The sequence below is a fragment of the Dipodomys spectabilis genome, unplaced genomic scaffold, assembly GCF_019054845.1.
Source record: "Dipodomys spectabilis isolate Male_0828 unplaced genomic scaffold, ASM1905484v1 ptg000215l, whole genome shotgun sequence".
Lineage (NCBI taxonomy): Eukaryota > Metazoa > Chordata > Mammalia > Rodentia > Heteromyidae > Dipodomys > Dipodomys spectabilis.
Window position 1 is genome coordinate 8,892,623 of NW_024870892.1, and position 23,601 is coordinate 8,916,223.

A 23,601-nucleotide genomic window follows, 5' to 3' on the forward strand; every position below is an offset into this window, starting at 1 on the left:
CCCTGCCAACCCCTCCCCCTGGCTCCACCAGCTCTCACTGATTGGTCCCCCAGCTGGGCCCAGCCACCTGTTGCTGTCTGTCTCAAGCTACCCTCCCATTCTCCATCCTGCTCGCCAGGCCTAGCGCGGAGGCTGAGGGGTAAGAGGGGCTGGAAAAGACCTAGGTGGAGGTTGGGTGCCCAGGGTCTTGGGGAGGGTATCTTCAGGGTCCACAATGGTCCCCAACTCCTGTGGCTGACAACCCCCTTCACCTAGAGGCCCAGATTCCTATCTCCCTGTATGTTGATCCCCTCCCCCACTTACCCCTCTATGGTTTTAGAAACCTAGGGAAGGGTGGTCTTTTCTCTCAAGGATGGGGACACATTAATGCTAGCAGCTAGAGACCATGGGGTCCCTAAAAAAGCAAAAAGAAAGGCTTTGGGTCTGTCTGACTTTCAACTTGGCAAGAACTCTGGCCAATGACAGGATCTCCAGCCTCAGTTTCCCTAGATTCCCTGTGGGAACAGGAGTGGTGAGAGGAGCAGGAAACCTAGTATTGGGATGGGAAGAGTCTAAGACCCCCCTCCCCTGTCAATCCCTATAGCCAGGCCCAAGCTTGTGGTTGCTGCTGTGATTGGCCCCCAGCTTCATGGAGTTACCTGGCCGGGGAAAGGGCAGGGGGTTAGTACTAGGAATAATGGGTAAGGATGGTCTGGAGGGAGACCTCCATGGGAGCTAAGACCAGGGAGGGGCTAGGCCACAGCCTATTCTGTTCTGCTGGCCTTGGACACCAGATAAAAATAGTCCCTGGTCTCAGAGAACATGAGCTGGCCCTAGTGCCTGGGGCTCTGATGGGGGCTGTGTGTCTCTGACTCATTGCTGTGTGACCTTGGGTGGGTTCCAGGCCACTCTGAGCCCCAACAGCCTTCACTGCTGCATTTAGAGTTGTTACAGAGGATGGGCTATAGGGAAGGGACTTTGGCAGGCATTGGGGGAGGTAGGAGGGAGCCCTCATAGGCCCTGAGGTCATGCAAGACTGAATATGAAGGCCACTGGACAGAGAGACCAGTGGAAGCTTCTAGGCTGCTTGATTGCTGCCTAGAGCCTCAGGGTCACACCCAAGTATGACAGAGCAAGAATCCCTTTTTGGCCAGTCACCGATGGCTCATGCCTATAATCTCAGCCACTCAGGAGGCTGAGATCCGAAGATTTGGTTTGAAGCCAGCCTGGGCAGGCAAGAAAGTCCATAAGACTCATCTGCAATTAACCATCAAAAAAAGCCATAAGTAGAGCTGTGGCTCAAGTAGTAGAGCACCAGCCTTGAGTGAAAGAACTAAGGGACAGTGACAGGCTCTGAGTTCAAGCCCTAGTACTAACACACACACACACACACACACACACACACACACAAAGAATTCATTTTTACATACTCTCCCAGCCACATTCTGGATCCATTACTGCTTCAGTCTCCATGACAACCAGAGCTTCAGAGGACTTGGATGGAGGACTGGGTAGCTGCCTGGTCAGCGACAACCTCTCTGCGCTATTGGAGCCTTGCTCAGGCCGGCTGCGGGAAAACAAGGCTCAAGGTACCTTGACCATCATGTTGAGCCGTATGGCTTAGCCCCAGAGACTAGTCCCACATTGGACTAGCTAAACTGTTCTTGGTGTCCAGTTCAGGGCCCATCAGTGGTCTGTCAATAGCCCGGGTGCTGGCTACCGCTCAAGTGCTGTTTGTCTTTGGGCAAAGCTGTCTCTGAGCTCCATCTCCTTTCTCATCATTTATTTTTTTTTTCTATTATCTTCATTTCTCTTGTTATTGCATATGCAGAGGTTTTATTTATTTATTTAGTTATTTTTTGTGTACTGGTCCTGGGGTTTGAACTCAGGGTTGAGCTTTGTCCCTGAGCTTTTTAGCTTTTTTGCTCAAAGCTATCACTTCTAACTTTTTGGTAATTAATTAGAGATCATAATCTTACAGACTTTCCTGCTGGGGTTGGCTTTTTGTTGTTGGTGGTGGTGGTCATGGGGCTTGAACTCTAGACCTGGGCATTGTCCCTCAGCTCTTCAGCTCAAGATGAGCACCCTACCACTTGAGCCACAGCTCCACTTCTAGTTTTCTGGTGTTTTACTAGAGATAAGAGTCTCATGGACTTTCCTGCTCAGGCTGGCTTTGAATTGTGATCCTCAGATCTCAGCCACCTGGCTAGCTAGGATTACAGGAATGAGCCACCAACACCCAGCTTCCTTTCTCATAACCTACCAAGCCAGGTGCTGATGACTCATAGGTGTGATTAGCCTAGCTACTTAGGAGGCTGAGATCGAAGACTGAGATTTGAAGCCAGCCCTGCGGTGGGAAGTCTGTGAGACTCTTTAAAAAGCTGGAAGTTGAAGCTGGGCGCTGGTGGCTCACGCCTGTAATCCTAGCTACTCAGGAGGCTGAGATCTGAGGATCGCGGTTCAAAGCCAGCCCGGGCAGGAAAGACCATGAGACTCCTATCTCCAATAAACCACCAAAAAACCGGAAGTGGCGCTGTAGCTCAAAAGGTAGAGCGCTCGCCTTGAGCTGAAGAGCTGAGGGACAGCGCCCAGGCCCAGAGTTCAAGCCCCACGACCAACAAAAAAAAAAAAGCTGGAAGTCAAGGTGTGGCTTAAGTGGTAGAGTGCCAGCCTTGGGTGAAAAAGCTAAGGGGCAGTGTCCATACCCTGAGTTCAAGCCCCAGAACTAGCACCATTAAAAAACTAACAAAATAAATTAAGCAAGCACAGGCAGTGTGGCAAGGCAAGGTGGAACTGGGCTGGGCATCCCACATCCTTTTTAGTTTTGGTGCCAGTCCTGGGGCTTGAACTCAGGGCCTGGGTACTGTCCTTGAGCTGCTTTTGCTCAAGGCTAGCACTCTACCATTTGAGCTACAGCGCCACTTCTGGCTTTTTCTGTATATGTGGTATTGAGGATTGAACCCAGGGCTTCATGTCTGCTAGGCAAGCACTCTCCTCCTAAGCCACATTCCCAGCCCTGGTTAATCTTCAGTAAGGGTCTTATGGACTTTTCAGCCCAAATGGCTTCAAACCTGGATCCTCAGATCTCAGCCTCCTGAATAGCTAGGATTAGTGGTGTGAGCTGTGGATACCTGCCATCATCTCATAATCATGATTCTGTCTCTTTTCTCACCAATAGCCTCAGCCAGGCTGGCAGCCTCCAGCAACTGGCCCCATGTGAGTAGCTGGGATTCTTGGTGTTGGGGAGGAAGGTTAGCCAAGAAGGGAAGGGGCATTCTGCACCCCAAAGGAAGGGCTGGATTGGTTCAGAACAAAGACCCTTCAGAATGTCTCTGGATTCCCTATAGGACCCTCAGGAGCTGGTTGCTGCTGGTGATGTGGATGCCAGGCCCAAAAAGATGGAAAAGGAATCTGTAGCTGGTGGGAGCCGAGGATCAGGAAAGGAGATGATGAAAGCTGGAGCGAGTGAGTTTATAGCCGGCATGAGTGAGGTAGGGGTGAGCCAGGACTGGTATGGAGAGCAGCCTGGGGTTGGGTCCTCAAATTTGAGGGACTTAGAGGCAAGGTGGAGGAGGATTCTGGCTAACTCCAGATGTAACATACAGTGACTACTGTGTACACCAACCATCATGCCACACTTGGGGGCATTTCCTGATGCTATACCCAAGCATTGTTCATTGGGACCCAGGTACAGCCATATGTGGCCAACAGCTGTAATGTGTTTTTTTCTTTTCTTTTCTTTTGTTCTTGCCAGTCTGGGGCTTGAACTCAGGGCCTGGGCACTGTCCCCAAGCTTCATTTGCTCAAGGCTAGCACTCTACCACTTGAGCCACAGCACCACTTCCAGCCTTTTCTGTTTATGCGGTACTGAGGAATTGAACTCAGGGCTTCATGTGTACTAGGCAGACACTCTACCACTAAGCCACCTTTCCAGCCCAAGGTGCAATGTTGCAGGTCACCTGTTGCCCCCTGCACTTGGGAAGCCAGCACTTTGGGGACCAGTGAGTAGTTCACACTTGCCTTGCAGCTCCCCGCAGTGGCCCCACACGCAAGAAATCACAGACTGCGCCACCCTTGCAGCCACCACCGCCACCACCACCAGCCCTGAGCACGGAACTACCCTGGGGAGATCTGTCACTCAACAAGATCCTGGTACTAGCCTCACTGGTGGCTCTGTTGGGCTCAGCTTTCCAACTGTGCCGAGGTGAGCCTGGCCTCTCCCAGAGATGGGGTGGGGTTAGGCCTGTGTGTCCACTGCTCCAGGAAAGGTCCTTAGATACACTATGGGTGGGGGGGGGCGGTGTCTGTGCGCCTTCTCTCCAAGGACTGAGTCCTGCACATACTGACCTGAGGCCACCCACACCTTTCCCTTTCCTTAAACCTTACATGCCCCCCTCTCCATCCTAAACCTTTCACTGGGGACCTGTGAATAGGCTGTAATCATTTACCATTTGGGGGGCCTCATTCACCCCCAAGGTCAATTCTGGGCTTTCTTGGTACGTTGCATGGGTCTCTATTGCTTTCAGCATGGACTTGTGCCTCCCCTTTATCCCAGCACGGGCCTTATGAACAGCCCCCAATCCCCTTCCTTTGTAGTGTATGGAATTCCCGGTGCTGCTTTCCTCCTCCTCCTCCTCTTCCTCTTCCTCCTTTTCCTTCCCACCTCCTCCTCCTTCTCTCGCTCTTCCTCCTCCCCTCCTTCCATCTCTTCCTCCTTCCTCCTTTTCCTTTTTCCCTCCTCCCTCCTCCTCATCCTTTTTCTTTTCTTTTTTTTTTTTGGCTTCTACTCAGAGCCTAGGTGCTTCTAGATTTTGAGTGAATAATTGGAGATGAGTCTCAGAAACTTTTCCTACCCAGGCTGGTTTTTATCCTCAGATCTCAGTCTCTTGCGTAGCTAGGATTACAAGTGTGAGCCACCCAGGCTCTCCAAAGGATCCAGAACAAAGGCTTTTTATCTAGGAAACAATGAGGCCCAGAGGGGAGAGGGGCTTTCTCCACTAGGGATCCAGAGAAGGTGTCAGTGATCACTTTGGGGAGGGGTTTGGCAGGGGGCGGAGGCTGCTTCATCTGTCCCCTGGGAGGAGAGCCTAACTGGGGGGGGGGGAGGGGAGAGAGAGAGAGAGAGAGAGAGAGAGAGAGAGAGAGAGAGAGAGAGGGACAGAGAAGGAAGGAGGGAGGGAGAGAGGGAGGTAGGGAGGGAGAGAGGGAGGGAGGGAGGGAGAGAGGCAGGAAGGGAGGGAGAGCGCTCGCGCAAGCGCTGGTGAGGTCTGCCCCTCCCCCAGGCTAACCCACTTTCCCACCCTGCTCCTCAGATGCTGTGGTTGGGGAAGCTGCTGTTCCCACACCTGCCCAGGAGCCATGGGTCCCACCCAGCTCACCACCCAAAAAGCCAGTGTTGCCACAAGTAAGCACTTCCTTTCTCTGACTGGGGGCTGCAGTGGGGCGCTCATACAGCGGGAATGAAACCAGGCTCTCAAGGAGGTGGGTCCTGACCCCAGTCCCCCCACACTATCCCTGTTGCAGCCTAAGCCTGCAGCTCGGGCCCTGCCATCAGAACCACCTGCACCCAAATCGGTGCCCCTCGTGCCCCAGGTGGAGGTAGAGGACAAACCCGAGGTTCCCCAGGCTGCAGAGATCACTGAGGAGGAGCAAACTTCCCTCGGCCACCAAGAGCCGCTAAAGGAGGAGAAGCCGAAAAAGGAAGAGCAACTCAGGAAGAAGAAGCTACGGAAGGAGGAGAAACTACGGAAGGAGGAGAAGCCACGAAAAGAGAAGCCTCGAAAGGAAGAGAGGCCACGAAAAGAGATGCTGTGGAAGGAAGAGAGGCCACGAGCCTCCAGAGAATCCCGGGAAGCCCTGCCCCAGAGTTGGGAAGCAAGGGAAAGGGGACATCGGCCATGGACTAGGGACTCCAGGGACCCCAGAGACTCCAGTCACAGGAAGAGACACACCGGGGCCTCCCCACACCACCGACAAGAGGAAGAGCAGCAGAAGCCCCGCAAGGGTAAGGGGCGGGGCTGAGCCTGGGTCCCAAGCCTGAATCCCAGAACCCCGCTGTGGCTGCCACAAATACATTTTATGATGCCTACAAATTTTATTTTGCTCCAGCAAAATAAAGTAAGTGTTGACAAATACTGTGTTGCTAACCTTTTTTTTTTTCCTTCCAGTCCTGAGCCTGAATGCTTTGCCAGTCCTGGGCTTAGATGCTGTGCCTGAGTTGTTTTTTTTTTTTTTTTGCTAAAGGCTAGTGTCTACCACTTGAGCTCCACTTGCAGCTTTTTGGTGGTTATTTGGAGATAAGAGTCTCACAGAGGGCTGGGAAGGTGGCTCAGTGGTAGAGTGCTTGCCTTGCATGCATGAGGCCCTGGGTTCGATTCCTCAGCACCACATACGCAGAAGAAGCTGGAAGTGGTGATATGGCTCAAGTGGTAGAGCGCTAGCCTTGAGCTGAAGAGCTGAGGGACAGCGCCCAGGCCCAGAGTTCAGGCCCCACAACCTACAATAAATAAATAAATAAAATAAAAACTTTAAAAAGAAAAAAAAAAGAGTCTCACAGAGCCAGCCAGGTGTGGGTGGCTTACACCTGTAATTCTAGCTACTCAGGATCTGAGATCTGAGGATCACAATTCAAATTGAGCCCAGGCAGAAAAGTCCCCATAAGACTTTTTTTTTTTGGTTGTGGGGCTTGAACTCTGGGCCTGAGTGCTGTCCTTGAGCTCTTCAGTTCAAGGCGAGGGTCCTACTGCTTGAGCCACAGGGCCACTTCCGGTTTTTCTGTTGATTAATTGGAGATAAGTCTCATGGATTTTCCTGCCCAGGCTGACGTTGAACCTGTATCCTCAGATCTCAGCCTCCTAGTAGCTAGGATTACAGGTGTGAGTCACCAGTGACAGGTTCCCATAAGACTCTTATCTCCAATTAACTCCTCAAAAGCCGAAGTGGCACTGTGGCTCAAAGTGGTAGAGAGCTAGCTTTGAGCAAAAGAACTCAGGGACAGAGCCCAGGCTGAGTTCAAACCCCACAAATGACAAGGAAAAAAAGTTTCACAGACTTTTTCTGCCTGAGTTGGCTTTGAACCAGTATCCTCAAATCTCAGCCTTCGGAATAGCTAGGATTGCAGGCGTGAGCTACTGACAGACACCTACCTGGCTAGCTAACTCCTCTATGCCTGAACACAAGGCTTGAATGATGAGGATGGAAAGCTACTGGCTAGGAAAACTGTCAGCAAGCACCTAGAGCAGTGATGGAGCTCTACCCTGGAGAAGACAGAAGGCAAAAAGGCTCCCATACAAGCACAGACAACCCAGCGGAGTGCTTGCTGGTCTTTATTGGGGTGATGCTTAGAGTCTGAATAAATATATGAGAAGGGTATTCATTGGCTGGGGCATGCCTGGCTTCCCCGTGGGCACAGAAGTCTGCGGGGTTCGAGGGTTACCGGCAGCCACACTCGGTGGCCACCATGTTGGGCACATGGTGCGCACTGATGCGCTCCTCGGATAGGCTGATGAGGAGCTTGCCCGCATAGGCAGTGGGCACGCAGCAGGGCGGGCGTGCCAAGGAAGCCCCGCGGGCCTGCATCTTCAACAGCAGCACTACGTGGTTTCCATAGTGCGGATTTCGGTCGGACTGCGGCCAGCCGCACGTACCCTGGCAGTTGTTGGCCTGATAGGTTTCCGGGATGAGCACGGAGCGCTCCGCTCGGAGGTCCACACTCAGTTCCCGCAAAGAGCAGGGCCCCTCGCTGACAGCCCTGGCTGGGGCTCCAGCGCTCCGCTGCGCTCGCCCCGCCCTACGCTGATCGCGCCTGCGCCACTCCGTGCGCAAGCCTTGCAGCGCCTTCAACAGTAACAACGCACGCAGGGGGTCCCCGGGGCTGTCGGGATCGCGGGATTGGCCAGGATCACCGGGGCACAGCGTGAGCAAGCGCGCCAGCAGTGGAGGTGCAGCTGGAGGCAGCCCAGGGAGGCCCCGCAGCTCAGCGGCTGCCGCCTGTAGCTCTACAGCCACCCGGCGTGCCAGACCTGAGGTCCAGGGCGCCGATGTGGGGCCACGAAGCGGCTCAGGATCCCCGGTAGTGGCTGCAGCTTGCGGGAGCAGCACCAGCAGCGGTTCCTCCCTGTTGAGCAGGCGTTCCAGCGCTGCAGGGTCCGATAGGTTGACCAAGCCCTGCGGGAAGCTGGCTAACACTGCTGGGTCCAGAGCCAGGCGGGGTGGCCAGGCCTGGGCCGAGGATCCCCGTAGCGCGCGCACCAGGCGCGTGAGCGTCTCCAGGAAGGGGTCGCTGCTGAGCGGCAGTTCCTCTGACTGGGAGAAAAGCCTGGAACAGCAGTAGTGGGTATCGTGAGGGGAAGAAGCTGTGCTGATCTCCAGCCCCCATCTCCTTTGCTCATATTCCGGGGCTGCGCGCACCTGGGCTGTGGAAAGGGCATGATGTCCAGCTGGCGGTGCGCGGGCAGCAGGGCAGGCCCAGACATCAAGATCAGGGCTGGGGTCATCCTTGTGAAACAGCGGATGTCGGAGCCAAACAGCAGGGTCTGCAGCTGGGCAGTGCTCAGGGAGACATCTGTGGAGGGTGGCACAGGGTTGGCTCAGGAACAGTAAGCTGCAAGCAAGCCACCTGCTGCCCAGTCCCTTCCCTTTCCACACAGGCATACCGTCTCCACGGGTTCGAAGGCTCAGGGTGAGCCCAGGGCCATGCCAGGCCCCTGCCGGGTGGTTCACAGCCAATACCAGATAGCGTGTGTCTTGGGTGGGGCAGAAGCTCTGTGGAAATGGTGACTCAGCCAGGCTGCATGAGGATGGTCATGCCCACCCCAGCTTCCCACCCCTTCAAAATTCTACACTTGGAGCCTTTTCACTAAGTGCAGACCTTAGGAAAAGCCTAACGCCTCTCCCCTGCACAGAGGACTCCTAGCAGCCCAGGCAACTCCCAAGTACCTGAATGCCCTGCAGCCCAGTCCCAGTGACAGTGACCTCGGGACCAGGCCCAGGATACAGCACCAGCAGTGCTTGCTCCATGGGGCTAGCTTCTCCAAGTGGGGGCTCCTGGAATCTCAGTGACAACGTGGGCTCCCAGGTCACTGCAGCCAGGACAAGGGGACAACATAAGCCAGTGGCCAGTAACTCCCCAAGCCCATCCTGAAGGGAGAGCCCCTCCCCAGCTGGAGCATTCCAGAGCCCAGTGCGGCTAAAGCTGTCTGATCCTGCTGTTCTGGACCAAGGAGGATACCTTACCTGAAGGGACAGAGTCCCATCTATGCCACCCTCTTGTGGCCAGAAAATGTGAGCTTCGTGGTGGTAATGGCTGACAGTAGCAGGATGGGGATTGCCCTCTTTACCCTTAGGTTGATTGGCTCTGGAGTTCCAGGCCCATTCCTTCCTATTTTGTGGGCCTGCTAGTCTGGTTCCTGGCTGCTTCTATAGGAGCCAGGGACTTCCAGTTCCCAGACACAGCAGAGATAACTTGCTGTTTCCTTGGCAGAGACCCACAGCCCAGTTGCTGGGTCTGGCCTTGGAACCACAGGTGGCATTGGGCTTTGGTGGAGGCTCCACAGCACTCCATCTTACTTGGGAGGATCCTTCTTTTAATGTGAGTGGTGCTGAGTGAATGGAGCCACTGGGCCTTTCACGTACCTTCAGCCAGGTGCAGGATCAGCAATCGCTGCCCTCTAGGGTCCCCCAGCCAGGACCCCAGGTGCTGTAGGACAGGCAGAGTAACTTGCGAGTCACTGGAGCTGCAGACCCCAAAGGTGGCCAAGTCTAGGGGTCTCCATCGGGCCACCTGCACAGCCTCTAAAAAGGTCTGTTCATAGGTGCTCAGAGACCCCACCACCTGCAGAGGGTCTTTGCTCTTGTTGGCTTTGCTCAGGGTCACCAGACACAAGGGGTCCAGGAGGCTCCCTGTTGGCCAGACCCAGTCCTTTTGGAAGACAAGGCCCCCAGTGCTGGTAGTAGACTCCTCTTCAGGGATCTTAGTTCCCAGTACAATCCCCATAGTAAACAGCAGCAGGACCCACTGAGTAAGAGGCAGATGCAGCATCATGGTGTTGAGGGACTAGGCAGGAACACGTTTATATGGTAGACACAATATCTGGAGGGGGAGGGAATGACCTTGGGGGACAGTGTAGTGCCTCACTGGGCGCCTGGACAGGTGGGTGGCAGTCCTCTCAAAGGGCTTTCTGTTCCTGGCAGGCCACCTATCTCTTAACAGAGCTGGGCCTGTGATCACACTGGCCGGAGGTGTCCTTGAGGATCCCTCCTAGAACTGTAAACTGGGGGTGGGGCAGGTGTCCCAGGCAGATCTCTTGCCTTGGAGTTCATTATCATAGGCTGGACAGGCATGGCTGGAGGACAGAGTGCCAGTACTGCTCACAAATCCATCTCTGGGGCCCAAGTTCAGGCCCCCAGGCCTGAACACCCAAGAGAACATCCCAGGAACCTTCCTAGTTTGGGATAGTCTGAAAGGTCCCCATTGTCCTATGAGCCATCTGCAGTGCTCCTAGCAGTTGTCAATTCCTCCCTGAGGATTCAGACTTCCACCCACCATAACCCATAGCCACACATCAGTCCACTGCAGACATGGGGAGGCTGTTTACTGGGCTCCAGGAACAGTACAAAATACAAAAGCTTGCAATGTCTCCATGGGAAAATAGGGAAAACAGAAAACCAGACTCACAAGGGGGGGCATTTTTCAGTTGGTTGGGGGAGGAGGGGGAATGTTCCCAGGGCCTTCGGTGGGGAGTGGAGGCCTCATCATGGGAGGCATGGGAGTTGGAGGGTGCACCCCAGGATTTGAGGGGTGAACCCCAGGAGGCTGAGGGTGTACTCCAGGAGCAGCAGGGTGAACCCCAGGAGGTTGAGGGTGTACCCCAGGTGCCTGTGGGTGAATCCCAGGGGCTTGTGGGTGCACACCAGGAGCCTGGGGGTGAACTGCAGGAGCAGGATGCACCCCAGGGGCCTGGGGGTGAACTCCAGCTGATGGAGGAGGGTGGACCCCTGGGGCTGGTGGATGGACTCCTGGGGCTGGTGGGTGGACCCCAGGGGCTGGTGGGTGAACCACTGGAGCAGGGGGGTGGACCCCAGATGTGGGGGGGTGGACCACTGAGGCTGCAGGGTGGACTCCAGGAGCTGGAGGATGGACTCCAGGAGCAGGTGGATGGACCCCAGGAGCAGCTGGGTGGACCCCAGATGTGGGAGCATGGACCACTGGGGCTGGGGGATGGACCCCAGGAGCTGGTGGAGGCAGCTGGGGAGGTCCCGGGGGTCCAGAGGGTGCAGGCCCGGTGGGGGGCATAGGGGGTAAAGGAAGGCCTCCTGGTGGAGGTGGAGGCAAAGCCTCTGGTAGTGGAGGCCGAGGGGGCAGGCCATTCATCAGCGGAGGTGGGGGCCGCTTCACACCTGGGGGCCCTGCAGGAAGGCTGGGTGGTGCTGGAGGCTTCTCCATCTTGAAGTGGAACTGGAGAAAAAACTAAGAGACATGAGAAGGTTTAGTGTGGGTTTGGTTTAGTACATGGCCCCATGGGGAAACTTCAGAATGCCCATGCCCTACAGCTAACCTGCTTGGTCTCCTTGTTCCAGTGGGTCCAGAACTTGCCTTCTGCCTTGTCGATCTCCCTGCTGGGCACCTGGAATATAAAGGAAGCCAGAAGAAGTCTTTAGGACCCCATGGCCTATAGCTGTAGGCCTTTATGCAGGAAGTTTAATCTTGGTTGTTTATCAACTGATCTATGTTCCTTTTCTAAGACAGGATCTTCTTATGCAGCTCAGCTGACCTGAAAGTCTTGATCCTTCTGCCTCTGCCTCCTGAGTGCTGGGATAACAGGAGTGTGCTACTATGCTCAGCTCTTGCTGTAATGTACTAATTCAATGGAGACACAGGAGATAAGACTCAGGGATTGGGGCTGGGAAAGTGGCTCAGTGGTAAGAATGCTTGCCTTGTATGCATGAGGCCCTGGGTTCAATTCCTCAGCACCACATAAGCAGAAAAAGCCGGAAGTGGCACTGTGTCTCAAGTGGTAGAGCGCTAACCTTGAGCTGAAGAGCTCAGGGATGGTAGTGCCCAAGCCCAGAGTTCAGGCCCCACGACCGACCAAAAAAAAAAAAAAAAAAAAGACTCAGGGATGAAGTAATGTGGCCAAAGGCCTCACAGATCCACAGACTTTAATACTGGTCTTTTTTTTTTTTTTTTTTTGGTCATGGGGCTTGAACTCTGGGCCTGGGAGTTGTCCCTGAGCTCTCCAGCTCAAAGTGCGTGCTCTACCACCTGAGCCACAGTGCCACTTCCGGCTTTCTGGTGGTTAGTTGGAAATAAGAGTCTTGTGCACTTTTCTGCCCAAGCTGGCTTTGAACCACAATCCTCAGATCTCAGCCTTCTGAGTAGCTAGGATTACAGGCGTGGGCCACTGGTACCCAGCTGGTCCTCATTTTTCATGGACACCATGGAGCCAAAGGCAACACCCTAAGATGAAGGTTCATGCTGGAGACATCTCCAGTCTGAAGTGGGAACTGGCTGCCAGTTACCCTGTGCAGCACCCTCTCACAAGGGACTTCAGTGACATTACCTTGAAGGCGATGGTCTCATAGGGCTCAGCGGCCATCAACAGATACTGCCAGCGTCGGTCTGGAGGCTCAATCCTCTGCTCATAGGCAGACATGAAGCGGTGACGGGGCATGATGCCCTCAGCAATTTCAGGGTAATCGATCTGAGGGGACACAGCCAGTTTTAGCGCTGTCTTAGGGGTATACTTAGGGCGCCCCTTTTTGCTCAAGGTCTTGCCCTGTCTTACCTGGAACAGGAGGCTCTGCTGGCCCATCTCAGTGTCCCTCTGTTTGGTCACTGCAACACAAGGCTTAGTTCAAGGGATTTATATTCCCAGAGCCAAAAGCCTCGGGGTGGTCTAATATACACACTCAACAGAGGGGGAGAAGGATCTGGGGAGTTCCTGGCTGGCAAAACTGAAGGGACAGGGCTGGGAAGGTGGCTCAGTGGTAGAATGCTTGCCTTGCATGCATGAGGCCCTGGGTCTGATTCCTCAGCACCACATAAGCAGAAAAAGCCAAAAGTGGCACTGTGGCTCAAGTGGTAGAGCGCTAGCCTTGAACTGAGGGACAGCACCCAGGCCCAGAGTTCAGGCCCCATGAGGGACAAAAAATAAAATAAATTAAGATAAAATAAAATAAAACAAAGTAAAATAATGAAGGGACAGGACATACGGGGTTTGGAGCTCATGTGACTGATACTCTGGTGGGCAACAGAATATGAGCTCTCCTTTGTTCTGCTCCCAGAAACTCTAAAGACAAGACCACTACCCAACAGGCAATTTCTCTGCACTTGGACCTGGTGTCAGGCTTTCCCATCACCACTGGATGCTGAGTGCATCCAGGAAGGTCAAGTGCAGCCAACCTGAATGGCTATCCTGTGTTTGGAGACAAGCAGGAAGGAAGCTCTGCTTGTGTCCTTAACAGTTGCTGAAAGTAGTGGTCTCCCACTGGATCTTGCTACTCCTGTGGGCCCATGTGCACCAGGCAGGTCTGCCCCAGGGCTAGTCCATCCCCACCACTGCCTGCTGAGCTCCTTCGGTTCCCACCTGGCCACTTACCCAGCTTTCTGCCCCAAGTCACCCAACAGCACTCACTAATGGACCTGTTAGACAAGCTATTCCTCCTTCTCTACTTTTTTCTTTTCTCCTGAGGTTACCTGGAGCTAGCACCCAGGTTCAACTGAAGAAAAGGGGGTTGCTACAGGTAAGAGGCAGAGTACTTACTGGCCGCTCGCCAGTTCCTGGTAGCAGCGATGGCTGTGGGTGAGGGGAAGACTGCTGTGTGAAGGTCAAAGAACAGTAGCTCTGTGTGGCCCAGGGTGCAAAGAGCTCATTCATGCCCAAGGCAGCTGTGGGCTGGCTGGCTGCCTGTCCCATAGACATACCTTTGTAACCGGGGCGGCCAATCTTCACAAATTTCTTCACCTCCACCTTGACCTTCTCTGGTGCTGGCTGAGCAGGGGCTTCCTTGGCCTCTTTGGCCGCACGCCGAGCCCTACAGGCAGAAAAGACATGGTGATACAGCCCCTCCGCCCAGGCCACCAAGGCCACCGGCCGAGGTGCCAGAGCCCCCACAACCTTGGAGCTCATCTCCAAGTAGAGGAATAAAAACAAGAGGGCTGGAACACAGCGACAGTAAGGCAGCAGAAGTAAAAACACTTTCCCAGTCCTACCTCACCTAGCTGAGGAGCTCTCTGGCTCATCCAAGAAGTTAACATCAGGGAGAGCACACCCATACTTGGGTGGGGGAAACAATCCTCTCTTCCATGCCCACCCATCCATGAAGGGTGCCAGTAACAGCCCAGGGTGGCTTCACACCCTCTATACATACTATATGGCATCCCATTGAGGAGAGGGAGGTACTCACAAGTTTGTCTGATGCTTCTTCCCCTGAGTATGTGCGAGGTAACTCCCCTGAAGAAGGAAAGGAAACACACATGACCCAGAGGGCCTTCTGCATGGGATGGCCTACAATCCCTGGCTGATCAGGAAGCAGGTTAGCAGAGCTGGTGACAGGTCAGTAAACCTGGGCTAGGCCCTTCAAATAGTAAAGCTAAGAACTCACCTCATTGTTGTGAAGTGTAAGGCAAAGCTTACATTCATAAGATCCCAAGTGGTTTTTCATAAAATATGGGTCCTGGGAAGGGAATAAATCCTCGTTAATACAAGATATGGTCCTAGGGTCAGGTCCCTCTGGGACCTGCCTAGTCCCTAAACCCCATGCCCAGACAAAGTCAAGCCTGGGGGGAGCCTGGCTCTCCCTAATGGTACTAGTTTCGATGCTTCTAAGACCTGGGGCTGTGGCCCAGTGGGAGCATCCCCAGCAAGAAGAGAGAAGAGAAAAAGAGGCCTAGCTCACCTTGTTGATGTCGATTGTTTCTAAGGCTAGCTGTCGCAGGCGCTCCCGCCGGTCCCTGTTGCTCTCAGAAGAGGAGGCAACACCTCCACTGCCAGTCTTACCCCCGGGTCTATGCTGGAAGTCCATGGTGAAGGCTTTAGGGCTTTAGGAGACAGGGGAGAAACCTGTAGAAATAAAAAAGAGAAAGAGCAGTAAGGACCATGGAGTGGCCAGGCATGAGGCAATTATGAGGCCATCCATGGATCCACACTGTACTTGCTGAAGTTTAACCAATCCCCAAGGCCTATTGCAGGCCAGACACAGAAACAAGGATACTGGCACTTATCTGCAGAAACTCCAATCTAGATACTTAATGATTCCTAAGAGACCATGGAAAGAAGGCAGTTACTGCAGGTCATAAAATGAAAAGCCTGAGATCAGAAAGGACAAGACACAAACAGGGAAGGTGAGGCCAGTTCTTGCCAACAAATTTCACCACTTCCAGGAAGCCTTCCTAGATGGATCCTAGATTGCCTCCTGCTCCAAATTCACTTCTTAGATGACATGTTCCACAATCTGACATATTTTTCTAGACTGCTATATACTTGCTGAAGGTCAGGAAGATATCCATGTTTGGACCTCCACTGTCTGACAAACAAGAGTCATTTGTAGCTGGATACAAGTGGCTTACACCTATAGTCCTAGCTACTGGTTGGGATCTGATGACTGAGATTCTGACAACAAATCTTGAGACTTTTATCTTCACTTAACCAGCAAAAATCCCCCTCCCCGCTAAGAGACCATATGTAGCCCAAGAAGGCTTTCCTGAACCCTTCAAAATCTTTTCCATGCCTCTGGGTTCTTTCCTCCCACATTCTCTCAGGCTCAATCAAACCCAACCTCCCAGAAGCATTCCATGACCACCCAACACTGTGGACTTTTATCTTTAACATCTGACCCAGGTGCTTGGTTTAAAACCTAGGGGGCTCAGAGGCAGGGCCCAGATCAAGTGAAGGACAGCTACTTAAGACATCTTTGTCTTCTTTCCCAAAACCTGTTAACAGCCAGGTGCTGCTGGCTCATGCCTATAATCCTAGCTACTTAGGAGGCTGAGAACCAAAGGAACTGTCTGAAACCTATCCAAGCAGAAAAGTCTTGAGATTCCATCTCCAATGGGTAGCTCAAACTGTAAAATACCAAGTATGAGCTGAATGCAAGGCCCTGATTTCAAGCTACAGTGATGACATAAAACAAAAATCCTATGACTAAAATAATGTACAGATGTGATCAAGAATTTTGACATGGTGATTATCTGTGCCCAATGTCATCATCACAGGGCCCTACGCCAGATTGGGAGAAACTGTGCTGCTACTCTCAATGAGGAGAAAGGAGCCTTGAGCTGAGGGCTATGGCCCTCTGGAAGCTGGGACAGGTAGGATACTGATTGTCCCTAGGACCTCAGGAAGAACCAGCCTATGGACTCATTTTATACCCAGCCAGATTTCTAAATAAATCCATGTTCAGATAACAAAGAACTCAAAACTAGAAAGTCAGCTACTTCTACAAGAGCTACCAAGTTTAAGACATGCTCTGACATAATGCATTGGCTAGGGCTGGGAATGTGGCTTAGTGGTAGAGTGCTTACCTAGCATGCATGAAGTACTGGGTTCAATCCCTCAGTACCACATAAACAGAAAAAGCCAGAAGTGATGCTGTGGCTCAAGTGGTAGAATGCTAGCTTTGAGCAAAAGAAGTTCAGGGATAGTGCCCTGGAACCCAGGCCCTGAGTTCAAGTCCTAGGACTGGCAAAAAACAAAACAACACAGCAACAAAACAAAAGACCACAATGCATTGGCTTCCTTAAAAACAGAAGACAGAAGACTGCCCAGGAAAGCAGCAGCTTAGCATCCTTGAACAGAAACAGTCAGTCCCACCTACACAAAATGCAAATGACTAAGTTGGGCCCCAGTGGCTTACTCCTGTAATCCTAGCTTCTCAGGAGGCTAACATCCCAGGATCAAACCTTTCAAACCCAGCTCGTGCAGGAAAGTCCATGAAACTCTTTTATCTTCAATAAACCATCAGAAAACCGGAAGTGGCACTCAAGTGGTAGAGTGCTTGCCTTGAGCTGAAGAGTTCAGGGACAGTGCTCAGGCCCAGAGTTCAAGCCCCATGACTGACAAAACAGAACAAACTAAACCACGAAATGCAAGAGAAGAGCTAGGGCAAGGAAGTCTGTGACACGACTCAGAGCCTGGGCACTGTCCCTGAGCTTCTTTTCCTCAAGGCTAGCACTCTACCACTTGAGCCACACCGCCACTCTGGCTTTTTCTGTGTATGTAGTATTGAGGAATTGAACCCAGGGCTTCATGCACACTAGGTAAGCACTCTACCTTTTTTTTTTCCCCGGTCAGTCATGGGCCTGAACTCTGGGCCTGGGCACTGTCCCCCAGCTCTTCAGCTCAAGGCTAGCGTTCCACCACTTGAGCCACAGCACCACTTCTGGCTTTTTCTGCTTATGTGGTACTGAGGACTCGAACCCAGGGCCTCATGCATGCAAGGCAAGCACCCTACCACTGAGCCACCTTCCCAGCCAGCACTCTACCTTTAAGCCACATTCCCAGCCCAACAATTGAGTTTTAAATCAACCTAAAACAAAACTGAACCCTAAAAAACCTAAATTAAAAAAAAAAATAGTATAAGCCAGGGGCCAGAGGCTCACACCTGTAATCCTAGTAACTCAGGAGGCTGAGACCTGAGAATAGTGGTTAAAAGCCAGCCAGGGGGGGCTGGGAAGATGGCTCAGTGGTAGAGTGCTTGCTTTGCATGCCTGAGGCCCTGGGTTCGATTCCTCAGCACCGCATAAGCAAAAAAAGCCAGAAGTGGCACTGTGGAACAAGTGTTAAAGCATTTGCTTTGAGCTTAAGAGCTCAGGGACAATGCCCAGGTTCAGAGTTTAAGCCTCACAACTCTCCCCCCTCCTCCCAAAAAGTACAAATGCTGGGCACTTATGACTCACACCTGTAATCCTAACTACTCAGGAGGCTGAGATCTAAGGATCATGGTTGAAACTGCCTAGGGTAGGAAAGACAGTGAGCCTCTTTGCTCCAATTAACTATCCAAAAAGGGGGTTGGGGATTTAGCTCAGTGGAAGCACACTTGCCTGGCAAGTGCAAGGTTTTGCGTTCAGTCCTCAGCTCTGGGCAGAGGGAAACTACTCAAAAAAAAAGACACAAGGGCTGGGAAGGTGGCTCAGTGGTAGAGCGCTTGCCTTGCATGCCTGAGGCCCTGGGTTCGATTCCTCAGCACCACATAAGCAAAAAGAAAAAAGCCGGAAGTGGCGCTGTGGCTCAAGTGGTAGAGCGCTAGCCTTGAGCTGAAGAGCTGAGGGACAGCACCCAGGCCCAGAGTTCAGGCCCCACGACCGGACCCAAAAAAAAAAAAAAAAAAAAAAAAAGACACAAGTGGAGCTGTGGCTCAAGTGGAAAAGGGCTAGAATTGAGGAAATAAGGATTAAGGACAGCACTCATGCCTTGAGTTCAACCCCCAGAACTGGCCAAGAAAATAATTAATTTTAAAAATGTGTAGTACAATGATAACCTACCCTCTGATCACATTACTTGGTTTAGCAGTATATTTCCAATCTTAGACATAAAATCAAAGGTTTGATGAACATGAAGGTGAATAAGGGAGAGGAAGAGGGAGCAGGAGACCTTATCAACTATGCACAAGAAGTCAACAGATGCCTAAAACCAGAAGCAAATGGCTTAAAGACAAGACTAGATGGCTTCCGGACCAGGGAGCACAGATAAAATTAGTTTTTCGTGGAAATACTATGTCAAACCTATCGGACGATTATTTTTCGAAGCCCCTAGCAGTTCTGTGCTGGTTCTATAAGCTAGGTGGGCAGGCGCCTCGGTCCAAGTGATTCAAGCCCGCTTTCTTGGGGCGCCCTAGGCAAAACGGAACCATAGAACGTTTTGGGTGTCGCCTTGGCCGTTTTACAGTTAAAGGAATAGAGGCGCTTATCTGGGTTAAGGGACCCGCCAAGAGGACCCTCAACCGCCCCCCCCCCCCGCGCAAAGCCCGGGAAAACCTCCAGGAAATGCTGCGGAGCCAAAGGGGGGGACGGACCGAGAGGCGCCTTAGACCGACCTCCAAAGTGGGAATTCCTGCCTCGACCCCACAAGCCCTCCCAGGAGTGCGCGGGCCCGCCCACCCTCGAAAGAACGGGTTCTGGCGGTGTTAGTGCAGGCCGCCGCAGGCACCACGCTCCCAAACCCGCCCCCTTCCAGCGATCCCCGAGATTCCCCGCCGCCACCCACCTCCACCCCCATCCCCACTACCCCAAGCAGTTTGCTAGCCCCAGTCTCCGACGTCTCTCACCCGGGCCAAAGGCCTCAAACAGCCAAGGCCTTCTCAGCGACCACCAGGACTTGGCTTTGCGCAGGCGTACTACGGGCGAAAGAACCAATTCCGGGTCAAATGGAGGCGGAACTTCTGGTGTGCGCATGCCCCGCCCGCCCAGTGGCCCGGATGAATGTTTAAGAGCAGGAAGTGGATGGAGGATGCGAGCCCCGGCCGGATCCGGAAATGCGCCTTCACCCGGCGGACTCCCGGCAACAAGGCGGGAATGGCCGGCCTGCAGCGCGCAGGCGCAGTAACCCCTGGCGGTACTTCCGGGATGAGTCTCTGAGACCTTTGTGGCGCAGACTGCGTTACGAGCGTGGGGGCGGGGGCTGGGGCTAGGGGTGGGGGGGCTCAGCGGCCGCGCCCTGTGTTTTCTGGTTCCAGAACCCGGGCCGCGCGATGCGCTATAACGAAAAGGAACTGCGAGCACTATCCCGGCAGCCAGCAGAAATGGCGGCGGAGCTGGGCATGCGGGGCCCCAAGAAAGGCAGCGGTGAGCCGGCCGGCGGCCGGGGCTGGGGCTCCGGGGCGGGCGGGGGGTCCCGCCACCACGCTGACCCCGCCCTGTGCCTGCAGTAGCCAAGAGGCGGTTGGTGAAGCTGGTGGTCAACTTTCTCTTCTACTTCCGCACAGACGAGGCCGAGGTAGGTAGGGGTCTTGGGAAGCGCGAGAGGGGCCTTGCGTGGGCCAGCGGCCGATGCTCATGGCCGTTGTCTTGTGTAGCCCCTCGGAGCCCTGCTGCTGGAGCGCTGCCGAGTGTCCCAGGAGGAGCCCAGCGCCTTCTCCATCAGTGAGTGGATCCAGACTTCCCTCCTTCCCTCCCCTCGAACGGGAGCCCCTGGACTGGCTACGGGCGGGTCAAGGTCAGGTTCTCGTCTCCTCTGCCCGGCACACCTGTCTTAGCTGTCATTCTCAGGCTCTTCAACTTCGGGTACATCTGCCTCCGCTGTCACTCAAAAATAGCACCAGGACGTTTTCGGTCCTTTGGATGTGAGAGGGCCTTGCCTGGTGGTTCATTTCTTCCCACCTCCAGTGCCAGCCCCGAATGCTGGCGACTAGGAATGTTCTACCAGGGTAGATGAGGTCTCAGCCCGTCTTTTAGGGCCGCCATTAAAGATTCGGTATTGCAACTTCAGTGGCTTAAATATCAGAAAGTCTCTAGATTCTGGAGGCCAGAGACAAGGTGTGGGCAAGTGTGACTCCAGTCAAGGTGAACTCTATCCCAAACCTAGCCCCCATATTAGTTTCTTAGCTTGAGGTTTCACCCACCCCCACCTCTGCCTTCATCTCCACACAGCATTCTCACATGGTTGTTTGCATGTTTCTCCTATATAAACACAACAGTCCAGTGTCCTCCCCAAGGATCTCATCTTAATTCTATGTCGAAAAGCCCTGCTTCACATCAGGCTGCCCTCAGGTTCTAAGGTGTGGCGGTGTGGTGCAGATGAGCCTGTGAGGGAGCCAGAGGAGGAGCAGTTTTGGGGCCTGGAAAGAGGATATTGGTACTGGCCAGCAGGGTGGGGACCAAATGGTCAGAGAGCAGAAGCAACTCCCTCCCTCTTCCCCATTCTCCTTTGCAGGCTTTTTGGAAGACCCAGAGAGGAAGTACCACTTTGAGTGCTGCAGTCAGGAGCAGTGTCAGGCATGGGTGGAGGCCCTGCGGCGGGCCAGGTGGGGCTCGGACAGCCTGGAGGGTAGGGCACAAAAGCTATGAGAGGGTGGAATTGGGAACCTGACACAACAAACGAATAAGCACCGTTGTCTTCCCCAGTTATGAGTATATGCGGAAAAGCCTCATCTTCTACAGGAATGAGATCCAGAAGATGACAGGCAAGGTATGTGCAAGGCTGGAGGTAAGAAGGGCAGCCTTCTTATTCCTAGTTAATGCCACCTGTCCACTTCCACAGGATCCACTGGAGCAGTTCGGCATATCCGAGGAGGCCAGGTTCCAGCTGACTGGCACACCAGTGGACGGGTGGTCCTGCATTGGCTCCAGGCTAGATGCACTGGACTGACCTTGCACCAAGGCCTCTGCCTTGGATTTCTGGATGCCTGGGTCTGTGATGGGAGTTGTTCGAGGGCTGAGTGGGGGCGAACAGGGGCTATAGGGTTTAAGAGAAACAGCTTAGCAAGCACCCCTGCCCTGGTGCCTTGGAGCCCACCTGACAGGTCTGGCATTTCTGTGTATGTGCTGCTGCTGCCACCTGCTCAGGTGCATCCATTGAGAACACCTGATTGTGGCAGCTCTCCTGCCCTGTACCAGCTGAATGTATAGTTAGGTGAAGCTGTGAATAGTGAGGGGGGGTCTCTCTCGACCAGCTGTGAACTCGACTCCTGCTGATGGGGGTGGCCTTGGTCCTCCCAATTCACTTACTCTGTTCAATAAAGGTACCTCTTTTCCAATTAAATGGTGGTGGAGTGAGGAAGAGGATGCAGGCAGCTGAGGCACCTGAGCACACATCCTTTGTTTTACCCAAGCAGGGTTGGACTACTGACCCTGAGAGGAGACCTTGGACCCTAAGTTAGGAAAGGCTAGGCTAGAGAGCTCACAGATGAGGGCAGCATTCCTATTGTGGTAGAAATTCTAAAGGGACCCCAGCAGTTCTACTGCTGTGGCTGGGTCCCTGGGTTTTGTTCATCTGGAAGGCTTGGGTCCATTACATGTGGTTCTAAGAGGGCTGACTCTCCCTGAGTTGGGAGTCTCTGCCACTGTCAACTCCCATGTCAATGAATGCCCATAGAAGAAACGTTGTAATCCAGACCAGGTTCAAGTGAAGATTGATTTTATTACAGTGCCTAGAGGCAAAAACAATGCAGTGGGACACCCGTTAAGTACAGAGCTCACTACAGGAGGAAGCAGAGCTGTGCCAAGTTACAGATGAAGGCCCAGAGGGAGGAATGCTGTGTGGTACTGGACTTATAAATGGAGTAGGGGGGGGCGGGAAGAACAGAGGAATGAGGGAGTTTTAGTCTCTACCAGTGGTATAGCATAAAGACATGAGAGCCAGTTCCTGCTAGTTAGCAGGGCGCCTCCCAGATCTGTGTGTGGGGATATATTGTCCTAATCTCTACAATTTCTTGGTCAGTTCCTGGGCAAGAGCCACAGGGAGACTAGGTCCACAGCAGCATGCCCTCAATCCAAATGGCCTGGACCACCAAAATGACATCAGGCTCCAACACACCCAGTTGCAGGAAAACACTTAAGTCAATGGGTATCTGTGCAGGGAGCAAGGGGCCTGTTGGAGCCAGAGCCAGTGTCTGTCCCTCTGGTGGCTCAAAGTGGGGACATGTATTCATGGTGGGGGCTGGGTACTCTGCCACCCAGCACTGACTGTGTTGGGCACACGCCCCAAACAAAGCTTTTGTCTCCCAGCACTCAAGTATGTAGATCAGGTCACAGGACAGATATTTATTAAATACGGCCTGTCAGCAGGAATCCATGCAGTAGCATGGCCCAAGTGCACCGAGCTGTGGCTGCCTGGGTGGGCAGGCAGGCATGAACACACAAGTGTTAAAAGAGTGTTTTCTTCCAAATCAGGGATTATGTGCCAGCTTTGCTACTATCACCCTGAAGTGTCCTAGAGGGCCCTTCTCCCCACTCCACCCCCAGGGTCCAAGGGAATGAGGCACAGCACCTATAGGCCCAGCAGAAGAGCACCAACACTGAATGAGGAGGAGAAGGGGAGGAGTCACCAGCACCATCTTCGGGGCTCCAGTCAGGGTGGGTTAGACCTGATACACAGGATTCCTTAAGGGGACCCCCTGCCTGGGGCTGAGTGCAGAGATAGGCCTGATGCTTTTAGGCCCTCCCTTCTCAACTAGAAGCCAAGGCTCAGGCTTCTGAGTCAGATCTAGGTCAAAACCAGGGTAGGCTTATAAGCAAGCCCAGGAAGTCCTGCTCTTGCTGTGCCCTGGCCAGTCTGTGGCTACATCTAACACATCTGCCCCCAGGCTAAAGATGCCAATTTTGGGGGTTGAGGATGCCTAGCTAAGAGCATCCACAGCAGCTAGAGGAGCAGTGGCAAGCTGGAGCTGACCAGAGGACACGGTGGGCCATGTTTCCTGCAGGGTCCCCAGCCCCAGGGCAGGTAACCATTTTTGTGCCTTCAAATAAATAATTTCCCCCCTTCACTTTCATTTTTAAGTTCATTGTGCATTATACAATCTAAAAATAAATGCAGTCAAGTCTATGAAATTTATAAATTTTCATCACATCTCTATAAAATACTGTCACCCATCAGTGTGACTCTCTCCTATACACAAAACACCAAGGAACCCACGGCGGGCCTGCCCCATGTCACCCAGCCAGCTTGCCACAAGTCAGAAAAAGCAAAG

General features: G+C 53.3%; 4 protein-coding genes across 4 annotated transcripts; 2 read left to right on the top strand and 2 right to left on the bottom strand.

The window, feature by feature from the left end:
• The first annotated feature begins 1,450 nt into the window (after positions 1-1,450).
• Positions 1,451-6,000, top strand: Jsrp1 (junctional sarcoplasmic reticulum protein 1). The gene is made up of 6 exons (XM_042697009.1): positions 1,451-1,568; positions 3,158-3,195; positions 3,327-3,444; positions 4,007-4,183; positions 5,292-5,383; positions 5,503-6,000. The coding sequence occupies exons 1-6, from the start codon at positions 1,451-1,453 to the stop codon at positions 5,998-6,000; spliced, it is 1,041 nt and encodes a 346-aa protein (XP_042552943.1).
• A 1,324-nt stretch (positions 6,001-7,324) lies between these two features.
• Positions 7,325-10,018, bottom strand: Amh (anti-Mullerian hormone). Its single transcript, XM_042697293.1, has 5 exons — positions 9,613-10,018; positions 8,917-9,059; positions 8,634-8,742; positions 8,389-8,542; positions 7,325-8,296 (listed from the first exon to the last, which is right to left on the bottom strand). The coding sequence occupies exons 1-5, from the start codon at positions 10,016-10,018 to the stop codon at positions 7,411-7,413; spliced, it is 1,698 nt and encodes a 565-aa protein (XP_042553227.1). The 3' UTR covers positions 7,325-7,410.
• A 536-nt stretch (positions 10,019-10,554) lies between these two features.
• On the bottom strand, positions 10,555-19,329 carry Sf3a2 (splicing factor 3a subunit 2). Its single transcript, XM_042697301.1, has 9 exons — positions 19,243-19,329; positions 14,878-15,041; positions 14,584-14,655; positions 14,386-14,432; positions 13,904-14,013; positions 12,765-12,814; positions 12,540-12,680; positions 11,535-11,603; positions 10,555-11,446 (listed from the first exon to the last, which is right to left on the bottom strand). Exons 2-9 carry the CDS (start codon positions 15,001-15,003, stop codon positions 10,670-10,672), a joined length of 1,392 nt encoding a protein of 463 aa, XP_042553235.1. The 5' UTR covers positions 15,004-15,041; positions 19,243-19,329; the 3' UTR covers positions 10,555-10,669.
• A 128-nt stretch (positions 19,330-19,457) lies between these two features.
• On the top strand, positions 19,458-23,456 carry Plekhj1 (pleckstrin homology domain containing J1). Its single transcript, XM_042697302.1, has 6 exons — positions 19,458-19,759; positions 19,843-19,910; positions 19,990-20,056; positions 20,847-20,937; positions 21,038-21,101; positions 21,174-23,456. The coding sequence occupies exons 1-6, from the start codon at positions 19,666-19,668 to the stop codon at positions 21,279-21,281; spliced, it is 492 nt and encodes a 163-aa protein (XP_042553236.1). The 5' UTR covers positions 19,458-19,665; the 3' UTR covers positions 21,282-23,456.
• Positions 23,457-23,601: the final 145 nt, after the last annotated feature.

Excerpts from the sequence above, each read along its gene's own strand:
- Amh (XM_042697293.1), bottom strand. The coding sequence starts at position 10,018 with ATGCTGCATCTGCCTCTTACTCAGTGGGTCCTGCTGCTGTTTACTATG. Across the intron at positions 8,543-8,633 it reads CCTTCGAACCCGTGGAGACG|ATGTCTCCCTGAGCACTGCC; the intron begins GTATGCCTGTGT and ends CACCCTCCACAG. Across the intron at positions 8,297-8,388 it reads ATGCCCTTTCCACAGCCCAG|GCTTTTCTCCCAGTCAGAGG; the intron begins GTGCGCGCAGCC and ends CTGCTGTTCCAG.
- Jsrp1 (XM_042697009.1), top strand. The coding sequence starts at position 1,451 with ATGACAACCAGAGCTTCAGAGGACTTGGATGGAGGACTGGGTAGCTGC. Across the intron at positions 3,196-3,326 it reads CCTCCAGCAACTGGCCCCAT|GACCCTCAGGAGCTGGTTGC; the intron begins GTGAGTAGCTGG and ends GATTCCCTATAG. Across the intron at positions 5,384-5,502 it reads AAAAGCCAGTGTTGCCACAA|CCTAAGCCTGCAGCTCGGGC; the intron begins GTAAGCACTTCC and ends TCCCTGTTGCAG.
- Plekhj1 (XM_042697302.1), top strand. The coding sequence starts at position 19,666 with ATGCGCTATAACGAAAAGGAACTGCGAGCACTATCCCGGCAGCCAGCA. Across the intron at positions 19,911-19,989 it reads TCCGCACAGACGAGGCCGAG|CCCCTCGGAGCCCTGCTGCT; the intron begins GTAGGTAGGGGT and ends TGTCTTGTGTAG. Across the intron at positions 20,057-20,846 it reads GCCCAGCGCCTTCTCCATCA|GCTTTTTGGAAGACCCAGAG; the intron begins GTGAGTGGATCC and ends TCTCCTTTGCAG.
- Sf3a2 (XM_042697301.1), bottom strand. The coding sequence starts at position 15,003 with ATGGACTTCCAGCATAGACCCGGGGGTAAGACTGGCAGTGGAGGTGTT. Across the intron at positions 12,815-13,903 it reads TGGCCGCCCCGGTTACAAAG|TGACCAAACAGAGGGACACT; the intron begins GTATGTCTATGG and ends CTTGTGTTGCAG. Across the intron at positions 12,681-12,764 it reads AGCAGAGCCTCCTGTTCCAG|ATCGATTACCCTGAAATTGC; the intron begins GTAAGACAGGGC and ends GTGTCCCCTCAG.